At 41.2% G+C, this 14,170-nt stretch overlaps 1 protein-coding gene across 1 annotated transcript in view; it reads right to left on the bottom strand.

Annotated features, from left to right (window-relative positions):
- Window positions 1-13,040, bottom strand: part of LOC106874214 (DNA repair protein complementing XP-C cells homolog) — a 28,761-nt gene extending 15,721 nt beyond the window's left edge. The window contains exons 1-9 of the mRNA XM_089346280.1: window positions 12,773-13,040; window positions 7,748-8,921; window positions 6,827-6,923; window positions 6,199-6,286; window positions 4,725-4,940; window positions 3,965-4,033; window positions 3,365-3,448; window positions 1,762-2,099; window positions 681-838 (exon numbers count right to left, since the gene is read on the bottom strand). Coding sequence (XP_089202406.1) covers window positions 681-838; window positions 1,762-2,099; window positions 3,365-3,448; window positions 3,965-4,033; window positions 4,725-4,940; window positions 6,199-6,286; window positions 6,827-6,923; window positions 7,748-8,921 — 2,224 coding nt within the window. The 5' untranslated portion in view covers window positions 12,773-13,040. The remainder of the gene's footprint in view (window positions 1-680; window positions 839-1,761; window positions 2,100-3,364; window positions 3,449-3,964; window positions 4,034-4,724; window positions 4,941-6,198; window positions 6,287-6,826; window positions 6,924-7,747; window positions 8,922-12,772) is intronic.
- Window positions 13,041-14,170: the final 1,130 nt, after the last annotated feature.

The raw sequence follows: 14,170 nt of genomic DNA, 5'->3' as shown, positions 1-14,170 counted from the left end.
TAGAAACTCTGCCAGATTAGATTGGAGCCTGGTGCAGCCATCTGGTTCGCCAGTCCTCAGTCAAATCGTCCAACCCATGCTAGTATGGAAAGCAGACGTTAAATGATGATGATGATGATATTGTGGAGGCGCATTGGCCCAGTGATTAGGACAGCGGACTTGCGGTCATAGGATCGCGGTTTCGATTCCCAGACCAGGCGTTGTGAGTGTTTATTGAGTGAAAACACCTAAAGCTCCACGAGACTCCAGCAGGGGATGTTGGTGAACCCTGCTGTACTCTTCCACCACAACTTTCTCTCACTCTTTCTTCCTGTTTCTGTTGTGCCTGTAATTCAAAGGGTCAGCCTTGTCACACTCTGTGTCACGCTGAATCTCCCTGAGAACTACGTTAAGGGTACACGTGTCTGTGGAGTGCTCAGCCACTTGCACGTTAATTTCACGAGCAGGCTGTTCCATTGATCGGATCAACTGGAAATCTTGTCATCTTAAACGATGGAGTGCCACGATGATACCAACTGGTATATATTTTGTTGATGTTGTCCAACTGAAATCTTGTATCATTCTTCAAGTTATAATTAATTTCAATGTGAACCTTTTACTACCAAGAGAGGTGTCGGGATGGCTGGGACAAAAAGGGGTTTTAAAATATTTTGGCATTTCTCAGATGGGGACATATTTACCATGTTTGGTCGATAAACTGTTGTCTGAAGAACTACTTGAGATAAGTCTATGAGGCGTTGTCTTGGCAACCGTTTTAGTCTTTTTATTCGTCTTCTTTTTCTCAACACTTCTAAACTCAATTGTGTCCTCTTCAAAATCGCTGCTCGATGAACCAGAACTGTAACAGCAACAACACAGAATACGAAATCAATACACCGATCCATCACAAAATAGATTATCAATCAATCAATCAATCAATCAATCAATCACTGAATAAGACTCAACAGATCAATCAAAAAAATATAATATATGTGCAGGCATGGCTGTGGGGTAAGAAGTTTGGCAACTAAAAGGAGCAGGAGCTAGGGGACTGGGAATCCTCTCCTCCTAGTAAATCCATATTCCTAAAAAATACAGCAAGAAAAAGTTGGGGGGGGGCAGGATGAGAAGGTTAGCACCAAATCTCACCCTAGTACTAGGGTCATGGAATAATAATAATACTAATGATAATGATAACAAAAAATAAATAAATAAATAAATAGGTCTATGTGGTAAGTAGCTTGCTAATGAACCACATGGTTCCGGGTTCAGTCCCATTGCGTGGCACCTTGGGCAAGTGTCTTCTAATATAGCCTCGGGCCGACCAAAGCCTTGTGGGTGGATTTGGTAGACGGAAACTGAAAGAAGCCCGTCGTATATATGTATATCATCATCATCATCATCATCGTTTAACGTCCGCTTTCCATGCTAGCATGGGTTGGACGATTTGACTGAGGACTGGTGCAACCGGATGGCTACACCAGGCTCCAATCTAATTTGGCAGGGTTTCTACAGTTGGATGCCCTTCCTAATGCCAATATATATATATATGTGTGTGTGTGTGTGTCTGTGTTTGTCCCCCCACCATCGCTTGACAACCGATGCTGGTGTGTTTACGTCCCCGTAACCAAGCGGCTCGGCAAAAAGAGACCGATAGAATAAGTACCAGGCTTACAAAGAATAAGTCCCGGGGTCGATTTGCTCGACTAAAAGGCGGTGCTCCAGCATGGCCGCAGTCAAATAACTGAAACAAGTAAAAGAGTAAAGAGAGTAAATAATTACTTTTCCGATGCTGCTTTTTGCGTAGGTTTCCTCGAGGGTCCCTTCTTCACTTCAGGCTTAATCTCATCCGAGTCATCACTATCAGCATCTTTATAACTCACATTTGCTTTCTGTGCACGACTTGGGCGGCATTTCCTGAAATCTGCAGTTTCTTCTGAGGGTTCTCGCTTCAGACTCGCCTTCACCTTAGTTATCTTTATAGCTTTACCCTTTCCTTTCTTGGTTTCAGTTTGTTGAACCCCTCCACTTGATTCCACATTACTTTCGGTGTCTTTCGCTGAAATGTTAGGCGTGGAGCTTGTCTTTTTCGAGGTTTGGCTCTTAGCTTTTGTCTTCTCCTGCAAAATGGTCAATTATTATTAAAATTTCATGATCGTAATATTACTATACAAGCACAACATATCATTGGTTATTGTGATACAATACGTACAGACATATATATATATATATATATATATACCGCCTGACTGGCCTTTGTAGGGTTTTCGAGCGAGATCGTTGCCAGTGCCCCTGGACTGGCTCTTGTGCGGGTGGCACATAAAAGACACCATTTCGAGCGTGGCCGTTTTCGTGCGGGTGACACGTAAAAGCACCCACTACACTCTCTGAGTGGTTGGCGTTAGGAAGGGCATCCAGCTGTAGAAACTCTACCAAATCAGATTGGAGCCTGGTGTTGCCATCCGGTTTCACCAGTCCTCAGTCAAATCGTCCAACCCATGCTAGCATGGAAGGCGGACGTTAAACGATGATGATGATGTAATATAGACATCATCCTATCTAACCTATTATGTTATGACAAAAATATAACAACCATATATATATATATATATATATATATATATATATATATATATATAGATGTTGTGGATCTTGCTGGCATGCAGTGGATTCGATCCACCATAGCCAAATTTAAATTAACAGTTCAACAGAACTTTTCTCACGATGGAACAATAGATTTTCTGTGACAGTTTACATTTGCCAGATGCCTTTAGGTTGGCCAAAATAATATCTTCACCACTTGACTTTTCTAACCTCTTCTACTCCACCAAAAGCTAGAATAGAGATAACAAGACCACCAACTATATCCATTGTTCTCAATGATACGTCTATTCTTCTGGATAGTTATAAAAGCAAGAAACCCCAAGCAAAAGTCAGTTAGTCACTTGCTGACATGCTTGCAAGATTCACCATGTATAAATATATATATATGGGAGAATATACGAAAAAACAACAACAGACGAGGACAGGTGGTGTAAATAACAAAAGGATGTATTAGTATGACGCTCAGGAATACGGAAAGTCTTTGACGTTTCGAGCTACGCTCTTCAACAGAAAGAAATAAGGAGAAAAACACGGAGAAAAAAAATTGAATAGTGTTCAGTCAACAGTCATATATATATATATATATATATATATATATATATATATGATATTTACCATGTGAACTACAATGAAAAAAATATGAGAAAGATATGGTACGTAATTTTTTTTGTGCAAGAGTTCCTTGAGACACGTAATTTATTTTAAGGGTTACACAAGGGTAAAAAGGTTGAGAAACACTGGTCTAGAAGGTGAATATGTCAAAGGTCAGACATTTACTTACCTTAGTGTCTTTCATGGGTATTGGATGAAAGGAGAGAACAATGCGGATTCTTAAACCAAGGGCCCGCAGTGTGGCAGCAACCATCTGAAACAAAGGAATTAGCGAGAGATTAGAGACATTTGTGATTTCAAAGTGGGAAATAAAGGAAACACAGGTATTGCTTTTTCATCATCATTTAACAACCATTTTCCATGCTGGCATAAGTTGGACAGCTTGACAGAAGCTTGCCAGCCAGAGGGCTGCACCAAGAGTGTAATGGGTGCTTTTTACAAGCCAGTTACGTAGCATCAGCCATGACTGCTATCTCACTGGGTTTGATAGGTCTTCTCAAGCACAACATATTGTCAATGGTCTCAGTCACTTGTCACTGCTTCTATGAGGCCCCAAAACTGAAAGAGTGCTTTTTATATGCCACTAGCATTAGCCACAACTACGATTTCACTTGGCTTGAAAGGGCTTCTCACAGATGAAAGTTGGAGACAGGCAGAGCATCCGGAGTGCGGGAGGTATTGAACGGGGTGGGTGGTGGGTGGGAGTGGATGGTGCTCATGGGGATGGGTGCGTGGCGAAGCGAAGAAATGAGATGAAGACTGAACTTACCAACACCAGTTCTTTGGCACTGCTCGCCCTGCGAAGAGAGAACGCTTCCATCACTGCATCACAGGAAAACTGGAATGGTGAGGAGAAGAAGGAAAGAATGAAAAACGAAAAAGTAAAGAACTGTAAAGCAATCAGATACCTGAAGGCAGTATTTGGGTTTATGCAAGAAGGGTAGAGAGAAGGGGAGGGGAAAGAGGGGGTATGGGAGTAGAAAAGAAGAGGGAGAGAGGGACATATGAGGGTAGAAAGGGATAGGGAGAAGAGGAAGGGAATGGGGAGGCGGAAGTGGGGGAGGCGGAAGTGGGGGAGGGGAGGAGGAGAGGAAGTGAGGGGGGAAGGAGGAGGGGGGAAAGGATGAGGAGGAGGAGGGGAGGAGGAGGAGGGGAGGATGAGGGGAGGAGGGGAGGGAGGAGGGGGGAGGGGAGGGAGGAGGGGGAGGGGAGGGGAGATGAGGAGGGGAGATGAGGAGGGGAGATGAGGAGGGGAAAGGAGGGGGAGGAGGAGGGGGAAAGGAGGAGGAAAGGAGGAAGAGGAGGAGGAGGAACAGAGGAAAGGAGGAGGAGGAACAGAGGAAAGGAGGAGGAGGACGAGGAAAGGAGAAGACAGAAGGAAAAAGACAGTGGAGGTGGAGGGGAAATGAGGAAGAAGAAAACAGAAAACGGAGGAGGTGGGGCAGCAGCGGAAGACAGATGAAGAAAGAGAAGCTGAAGCCAAAAAAGAAGATGAGAAGAAGGAGAAGGACAAGGAACACAAAACATACCCCGTCCTCAACACTGCCGCCACCATCTGGATTTTCTCTCGTGTGAATTTCTATCGTCTTCGAGAAATTAATTACAACATCTTTGACGCTCGTTAATGTGAGCTTGTGCCGTGGTGGTACACGCGACACTAACGAAAGACCGAGGGCTTGAACTGTTGGGTCGTTGCAGATTCTGTTCAGGTGCATTCCATGACAGAGGCTGCAGAGGAGATGCACCTGAAATAAACCAATCGAAGAAATACAAAACATAATTAATCAAATGAAAATGAAAGTTTCGGTATGTTGGGGCCGTGTTAACGAGGGACAGGAATCAGGATGTTTTAATTGGATGCTTGAACACTTTGGGCAAGTGTCTTTAATTAAAGTCTCGGGCTGACCGAGCCTTATATGTGGATTCGGTAGGTGAAAACTGCAAAGATGCCCATTTGTAGTTCCAATTTACAGAAAACAAAAGACAAAGACAGGTGAAGGAACTACAAGCAGGTGTATTAGTTTAATGCTCAGGCAGAATGGAAAAGTCTTTTATGTTTTGAGCCTATGCTCTTCAACAGGAAGGATTCAGAGGGAAAAAAACAAGAGAGAAAAGTGTGTCGGGATTGTGCGTGTGTGTGTATGTTAGCACTCCGTCGCCTATGACGTCAAGGGTTCCAGTTGATCTGATCGACGGAACAGCCTGCTCGTGAAATTAACGTGCAGGTGGCTGAGCACTCCACAGACACGTTGTACCCTTAACGTAGTTCTCGGGGGGGGGGGATATTCAGCGTGACACAGAGTGTGACAAGGCTGACCCTTTGAATTACAGGTACAACAGAAACAGGAAGTAAGAGTGAGAGAAAGTTGTGGTGGAAGAGTACAGCAGGGTTCGCCACCATCCCCTGCCGGGGATGATAAGCAGGAGCAGTGGGGGGAACACTGTGTGTTTGTGTGTGTGTGCATGCATGCATGCATGAGTCACTTCTCTCTCCTTCATCTTAGCCACCCCACCTCCACGCTGATATTTCCCATCAATTACACTTCTATGTTTCTTTACCATTCACTTCATTCACCTTTCCTTCTTGTAGACACAGAAGTGGCTGTGGTAAAAAGCATGCTTCCCAACCACATGGTTCCAGTTTCAGTCCCACCATGTAGCACCTTAGACATGTGTCTTCTACTACAGCATCAGGCTGACCAAAGCCTTGTGAGTGGAAGACTGTCATGTCTGTGTGTCTTTGTGTCTATGTTTTCCCCTTGCCACCACTTGACAACCAGTGTTGGTTTATTTATGTCCCTGTACCTTAGTGGTTCAGCAAAAGAGACCAACAATATACCTAACATAAAAAAAAATAAAAAATCATAAGAACGGGGATCAATTAGTTCGATTAAAACCCTTCAAACTGGTGCTGCAGGATAGTCACAGTCCAATGACTGACAAACTGTAAAAGATAAAGATGGATAAATGAACAGAGCAAAGCAAATAAGTGGATAAGTTCACCTTGTGTGTGTGATTTCTCAGATTGCGTTGGAAGTTGTTGAAAAGCCTTCGTAGAAATGCCTGCCATTCTTCCTGACCAGAATTTTTTCTACAAATACAAAAAACCAAAAAAAAACCTCATGAAACCATCTCTTGTTCTGCGATTCAGACTCCAGGTTAAAAAGTGATCCAAATTAAAACCATCCATCAAAATTTTATGCTAATTTTTGTTCCAAACTCCAGATAAAATAACAACGAAGTTATCTTATTAAATTCTTCATTATCTTCAAAATTAATTACAACAGAGATAGTGGGACTGAACCCGGAACCATGTGGTTCGTAAGCGAGCTACTTACCACACAGCCACTCCTGCGACTATATGACAAAGTTATTTTATTAAATTCATTATTTTCAAAATTAATTGACGCAAAGATAGCGTCTTCCAAAAGAAATACGGTAAGAAAAGGGTTAAATTTGTTAACGAGCTATAACGAAGAATGAAATAAGTTTGCCTCTACATGGTCATTTGGTTTGCTAGAAACATTAGCAAAATCTCTTTTAACACACACTCACATACATACACACAATTCAACACTCACACACACACACACAAATCAATAAATCAATAAATCCAAGTCTGCTACTCAACTTTTTCTTCTTCCTCTTCATCCACTCCCCATGTTCCAGTGTGATCTCAATGGATTCCTGAGGTTGTCTTGTACTGGTGGAGGCACAGGTTGGGTCATCTGCAGAATAACAGAGATAACAATCCTTTCTGTTATAAGCACAAGGCCTGAAATTTGTGGGGAGGGGGTAAGTCGATTACATCGACTCCAGTGCATGACTGGTACTTATTTAATCGACCCCGAAACGATGAAAAGCTAAGTCGACCTCAGCGGAATTTGAACTCAGAACGTAACAGCAGATGAAAAACCGCTAAGCATTTCGCCCGGCGTGCTAACGATTCTTATTTGTTTATTGGCCACAAGGGGCTAAACACAGAGGGGACAAACAAGGACAAACAAAGGGATTAAGCCGATTACATTGACCCCAGTGCATAACTGGTACTTAATTTATCGACCCCGAAAGGATGAAAAGTAAAGACAGACGAAATACCGCTAAGCATTTCGCCCGGCGTGCTAACGTTTCTTATTTCTTTATTGCCCTCAAGGGGATAAACATAGAAAGAACAAACAAGGACAGACAGAGGGATTAAGTCGATTACATCGACCCAGTGCGTGCTAACGATTCATATTTCTTTATTGCCCACAAGGGGCTAAACATAGAGGGGACAAACAAGGACAGACAAAGGGATTAAGTTGATTACATCGACCCCAGTGCGTAACTGGTACTTAATTTATCGACCCCGAAAGGACGAAAAGTTAAGTCGACCATGTGGTTGGTAAGCAAGCTACTTACCACACAGCCACTCCTACGCCTATAGAACTAAAATTTTTTTAAAAAAATGTATGAGGGTTGATTTGTCTGACAAAACACTTCAAAACAGTGCTCCAGCATGACCGCAGTCCAATGACTGAAACAAAAAAAAAACAAAATAGAATGAACTTACCAGCAACTTCTTCCCATGCTGAGTCACTCGATTCTTCAGTGGTCCCTGCCATATTCTGCTCCCCCAGATGCTTGTTACCTTCGACCTTCATCAACATAGCTCTGATGTCGTCCTCTTCACCTGCCTTCATCTTCTTCACATCACTAGCTTTTTCTGTTTCCTTTTTCTTCGTCTTCACAGTTTTCCTTCTCTGATTCGTTCGCTTAGCTTTCTTTCCGCCAACTTCAGAACCTCCTTCATCATCATTATCCTCACCGCTACCCCCACCTTTGGTGTGACGAGGTCCTTTAGATTTAGAAGCAGCCGGTAATTCCTTTTTATCCTTCTTTTTCAATGAGCTTCTGCACCCCCTGCTGGGCCCACCAACCTTCTTCTTGGATGTCTTCAAACGAGTCACATTTTTCTCGTCAGCCTCTTTTAACTTAGCTTTCGTTTCAGTGTCACACTTATCAACATTCACATCTTTCACACCCAACAAAAATTCATTAAAGACAGAATTCTTTATATCATGCTTCGATTCATCAGCTGCCCTATTTTCACCAGAGCCCTCAACATCTTGCTCTTTACCCACCTCTGCCTGCTTTGGCTCACTTTCATGGTGGCTCACAATGTTCTGCTTACATTTTCCCAAGGCATCACGTTTAACAAATGTAGATTTAGGCTCAGGAACATCAGAGTCACTCCCTTCACTGCTCAACAAAAGACTCTGAGAATTATCATTAAACCCCACTTTCATCCCTTTCCTCTCTTCTTCCTCACTAGAACCCCCTTCCTTATCATCATCATTATTTTTATCCCGTCTGGTCCTACTGCTATTTGTTATAGGAATTCGTAGTTTCGTTTTAGTCTTCTGAGCACTGACAGTCCGGTTCCGACTAATTTTCTTTGATTTAACTTTTTTAGCTTGAGGCTGAAAGTCATCTTCTGAACTAAAACTATCGGTTTCCTCACTTCTTCTCGCTTTACTGAAGGGTCTTTGAGGCTTTGGTTTCCAGTTCTGCCGTTCTTCGTCCCCGTCACTGCTAGAATCATCCGCGTTATCAGATTCATAATAGTTCTTCCGCACTGATCTTCGTCTTGTCCGAGAACCAGAGCTCGGTATATCTGTTTTAACTTCCTCGGCTGTTGAACTTTTGCTGCCGGTTTTCACTGCTTTTGACTGTTTTGCACTCATCTGAAATGTTGGATAGAAATAAATAAATAAATAATAATAATAATAATAATAATAATAAATGATTGGGAGTGTTATCATGTACATTGTTTTGTCTTGGTATAAAAGATGGGTTACAGCAAATATTCTGCTTAATACCACAGATTTCCTTGTCAGTTGTTTGACCTTAACCAGTTGAGCATGTCCCTTTGTGGCTGACGATATGTGCATCTCTGATCACGAGTAGAAATAGTGGGGGAGCATTATAGCCATGTGTTGAGAGGACTTCTTTGGGGTTTTAATAATTCACCTTTGGAAATATGGGTGTTTTGCTCAACATCCTTAAACATACCTTATTCAGGGACCTTTTGAGCGGGATGGACTACTTGACCTGAAAAAATTCTAACTGGGCCCCACCTGCGAGGTCATGCGCTGGTTATATTGATATGAGATCACCATGTTGTGCACGTATGGTTTTGATGCCTGTGCCTGGTGTACCCTTATCAGACGGGTAGTCATGATGGGTATACTGGGCTTTGTATATTTATACCCCAGTGTCACTTTGATGGCATGCATTGCTCTGTCGCTCAATAATAATAATAATAAGTGATTTAAGTGAGGAAGATCAGAAAATTTTAGATGAGTTGTAGAAAGCAATGAGTAAAGAAGAAAGAAAAACATTGCCAGCATTGAAAGGTACCAACAGAAGGAAGTTATTAGATATGTAGTGACAACTTATAGCAGACGACTGTTATATGTTCAATGTCCGGAGTTTTATCCACGCATGCGCAGGGACTAGTTCCAGAAGGAATACAGGAAGAGTCTCATGCGCATGCGTGGAGTTCAACACCCAGCTTTGGCGCCTTTTCTCAGTCTCTTCATTGACTGATCTCCGTCGAGCCAAGACGTCCAACAGAGCTCTCTCACATGTCAGCACCAGAGCTTCACAAATAACCACGGAAATCATTCAGAAGGCGTCTCACTAACCGAGGGCGACGAGCTACCGAATTCCCTCCAAGCGTGAACTGAATTCCACTGTAAATAAATATTGTTATGTTGTTCAGAATCTGCGTTCCGTTGTTTCTTCTAGAAATTTAATGTACGGAAGCGGTGTACACCAAATGGTGTATAACCACTTCCCTACAGATACGACTAAGAAAGCAGGATCGCGGTTTTGATTCCCAGACCGGTCGTTGTGAGTGTTTATTGAGCGAAAACACCTAAAAGCTTCACGAGGCTCCGGTAGGGGATGGTGGTGAACCCTGCTGTATTCTTCCACCACGACTTTCTCTCACTCTTACTTCCTGTTTCTGCTGTGCCTGTAATTCAAAGGGGTCAGCCTTGTCACACACTGTGTCACGCTGAATATCCCCACCGAGAACTACGTTAAGGGTACACGTGTCTGTGGAGTGCTCAACCACCACTTGCACATTAATTTCACGAGCAGGCTGTTCCGTTGATCGGATCAACTGGAACCCTCGACGTCATGAGCAACGGAGTGTCAACAACAACAACTTCCCAGACGCTATCTGTTTCTTTTGTTATGTTTTTTTTTCTTTCTATTCTTTTTTCCCTCTTCCTTCTTCTATTTCTCTTTCTAGTTATTCGCTGTTGTTCCCATTTATTGCCTATTTAATCATGTAACTTCATTTCCACTTTTCCTCCACCCTCTGCACTTTTCTCATCCCTATACACACGCATCCCCTTTTCCTTCCCCTCTATCTGCCTTTCTCCTCTGGGTCCCCCATCCCGACACCTGCTCTTTACATTGGGTCACTCTGCGTTTACCACATATACTCTTTACTCTCTTTTACTCGTTTCAGTCATTTGACTGCGGCCATGCTGGAGCACCGCCTTTAGTCTCGAGCAAATCGACCCCCAGGACTTATTCTTTAGATGCCTAGTACTTATTCCATCGGTCTTTTATGCCGAACCGCTAAGTTACGGAGACGTAAACACACCACCATCGGTTGTCAAGCGATGGTGGGGGGGGGGGGGGCCAAACCCAGACACACAAACATATATACATATATACGGGCTTCTTTCAGTTTCCGTCTACCAAATCTACTCACAAGGCTTTGGTCGGCCCGAGGCTATAGTATATATATATTTTGAAATGTTCGGTGGTTATAATCAGAAAGAGTATAGTACAAATCATAAACCTTCTTGTGGTATATAATACACCGGTTTTACTTTCGTAAATCTGATCTTTCTTCTTCCCATCACAACAATAATAATTCGTAGCAATAGAAAATTTAAACAAACGCAGGATATATACTTAATGTATAGCATGGGAAATATTTTTTTAGGGCCAAATGTGCGACCAACATCAACATCGTATATGTGATTTACAGATGATAATAATAAAAAGGTAGATCTTTTTTATACGATGGAACAGCAAAATCATGGACAATTATCGAACAGAACTATTTGGTCCAAGCCGAAAGCTTAATACTGATGGGTTAGTAAGAATCTCTGGGAGGAAGCTGAACAGAAGATCGGCCAAGGTAAAGAATACACACACCACCCGTTTTCGGCGTAACCATAACCCCTGATCCTAGCCCTAAACCCCGGGTGTGCGTATTCTTTACCTTCGCCCTCTGATTACCATTTCATTAAAAATTATGAATTGGTAGGGGTATCTTTTACAGGGTTTTTTGTTTCTTATTCCACAGTCATCGACAACACAATTTCCTATTTTGGCAAAACAAAAATAATCGAGATCTCAACACACACACACACACACAATATATATATATATGGTAGTCTTGTATTTAGTCGTGGAAACACGTGGGATTTTTGGAACTTTAATTCAAAGACCAGCCTCATCGAAAATAGTGTCACGGTGAATCGACTGAGAATTACGAACGCGTCATCGTCGAAATTGACGGACGATCTACCATAAAACACACGTGTGTTGATAGATAGATGGACATCCGAATCTTGTCCCCACAATGATCGTTATATAATAGATGTAAATTATATAGTGTGTGTATATATATATATAGGGCGATCTTTGGTTTTAATAAACATTAACCATATCTTTTTTTTGGTTTCTGCCAAAACTGGGGTCACGCTGGAGCATTTCATTACATGCACACACACACGAACACAGTTTCAACACGATCTCAGATTCAAATAATTTGCCACGAAAGTATTCGTGTGTACCAGTAGTAGTACATATATATCAGTTTGCAAACTCATAAAGTTTGCTTCCTTATAGGCGATCTATTCCGTAAAAAGTGTCTTCGGCGATCTTTACCAAAGATCGGCCTTTTCACTCTTTGTTTGTGAATACGCTTCTTCTCCAAAACAAAGCAATCTAATAGAGTGTGTGTGTGTAATACTACTACTTCAACATTATATATATACAGGCGTGTGTATGTGTTTGGTAACACAGACGGGAAAACAAAATTCAGAAACATGAGTATATATATTTATTTTAATAATCGGCAGAAGTTACTGATTGACTCCAGGAACACATCAACATCGAGGATCTTATATCACTTTGTAACTTCTGCCGTTTATATATATAATTGCAGCATGGAAGGTGTTTATAAGCAATTTAGAAACACAAACCGTTAGATTCAACATTTAAAATTTAATTTGTCAAAATATTCTCGTCGCTTTGAGACCGCGACCTGTTCGCTGACAAAATTCCGTGCTGCATCTGAGAAAGTATATACAGGGTGTCCACAAAGTCTGGGTACATGGGGATCAACACATACTTTAAGAAATTATTATTTAATTGTTTATGTTATGATCTTATCTACTCCATGTACCCAGACCTTGTGGACACCCTGTACACATATATATATATACGTATAAGATCTCACTTGGGCTACAAAAACAGATTTAACCAGCGAAATACTTACTGCAAGCTGTTATGTAACTGAAGGCTTGACAAACCATATAAACCTGTCTCCCGTCAGCACATGTTTCACTGTTCCTACCCTCACTTTATTTCTTGGCACCGTTTGATTGAATGATCAAAGAAGAGTTGTCAACTTGTTTACTAAATATCTACGTTACGTAAGCACATGGCTGGTTTCCCGCGTTAGTCTCGAACCAAAGCAAATCGTTTCGTATCTTCGTCCTTATGGCAAAAATTAACATTGTTTTTTTTTTGTGTACATAATCTGTAAATATTAAATTTACAGACAATATTTACAGATAGCCCTCTCAAACCATTTCAGGTGTCTTTGGAATCTACTCTTCACGCCAGATATACCTATGATGAAATATATGCAACATAACTACACAATCGTGCCCCATCGACTGCGCTTCCTTGTTACTTTCGAAAAGAAGGAATATACTTTCATAAAATTTTCTACGAATAACTTTGAGATGATGCAGATTATGATTACATGGTTATTTGGTAGGGAAAATATTTTCTCTTTCTTTTAAACAAAACCAACAATAACACATCCTCTACGTGGTCATTTACTATGCTAGAAATAGATAGCATAAGGATATGTTCTAAGGCTTATAGAATAAGAAACAGCCATACCAGCATTTCAGACAGCAGACCCCTTCCTAACGCCAACCACTCCAAGAGTGTAGTGAGTGCTTTTACGTGCCACCGGCACGAAGGCCAGTCAAGCGGTACTGGCAACGGCCACGCTCATATATATATATATGTATATAAAAAAGAGACCACTAAGTGGATTGCTAATGTGCTAGAAGAAGATCACCAAATAGTTTAAACTTTGTATTTATTTCTGTAATTTTCACTAGTCTCACCCGTATGTTTTTGCTTCGCTAGATTTTTTTTCTTTGAGAACTATTCAGTGATCTTCTTCTAGCACATTAGCAGTCCACTTAGTGGTCTCTTTTATATATACATATACAATAATTCTTTTGAGATCTCAGATAATTTTTTATCTGAATGTCCTGATTCTATTAATGTGCTAGTTACCTGGTATTAAATTGATATTAATTCATATCCAATTTTTTACCCTACTATTTTAATATATATATATATATATATTTATATATATGTATATATATCTGTGTGTGTATATGCCTTTTGTGTTTGTACACTACAACTGCCTGACAACTGGTGTTTTTTTGTTTACATCCCTGTAATTTCATGGTTTAGCAAGAAAAGCGACAAATAGAATAAGTATCAGGCTTAAAAAAAAAAAAGTCATTTGACTAAAACCATTTCAGATATATATATATACATTTATGCATGACCATTTGAGGCACTTGGGTGTTGAATCAATGTTTGCCCTTCTTTCTTTTTTTCTTTCTTTCCTCAATGCTTGTGA

This window comes from Octopus bimaculoides, chromosome 30 (genome assembly GCF_046866305.1).
Source record: "Octopus bimaculoides isolate indiv1 chromosome 30, ASM4686630v1, whole genome shotgun sequence".
Taxonomy (NCBI): Eukaryota; Metazoa; Mollusca; class Cephalopoda; order Octopoda; family Octopodidae; genus Octopus; species Octopus bimaculoides.
The sequence above is the reverse complement of the archived record's forward strand: the minus strand, read 5'-3'. Positions and strand labels throughout refer to the sequence as shown.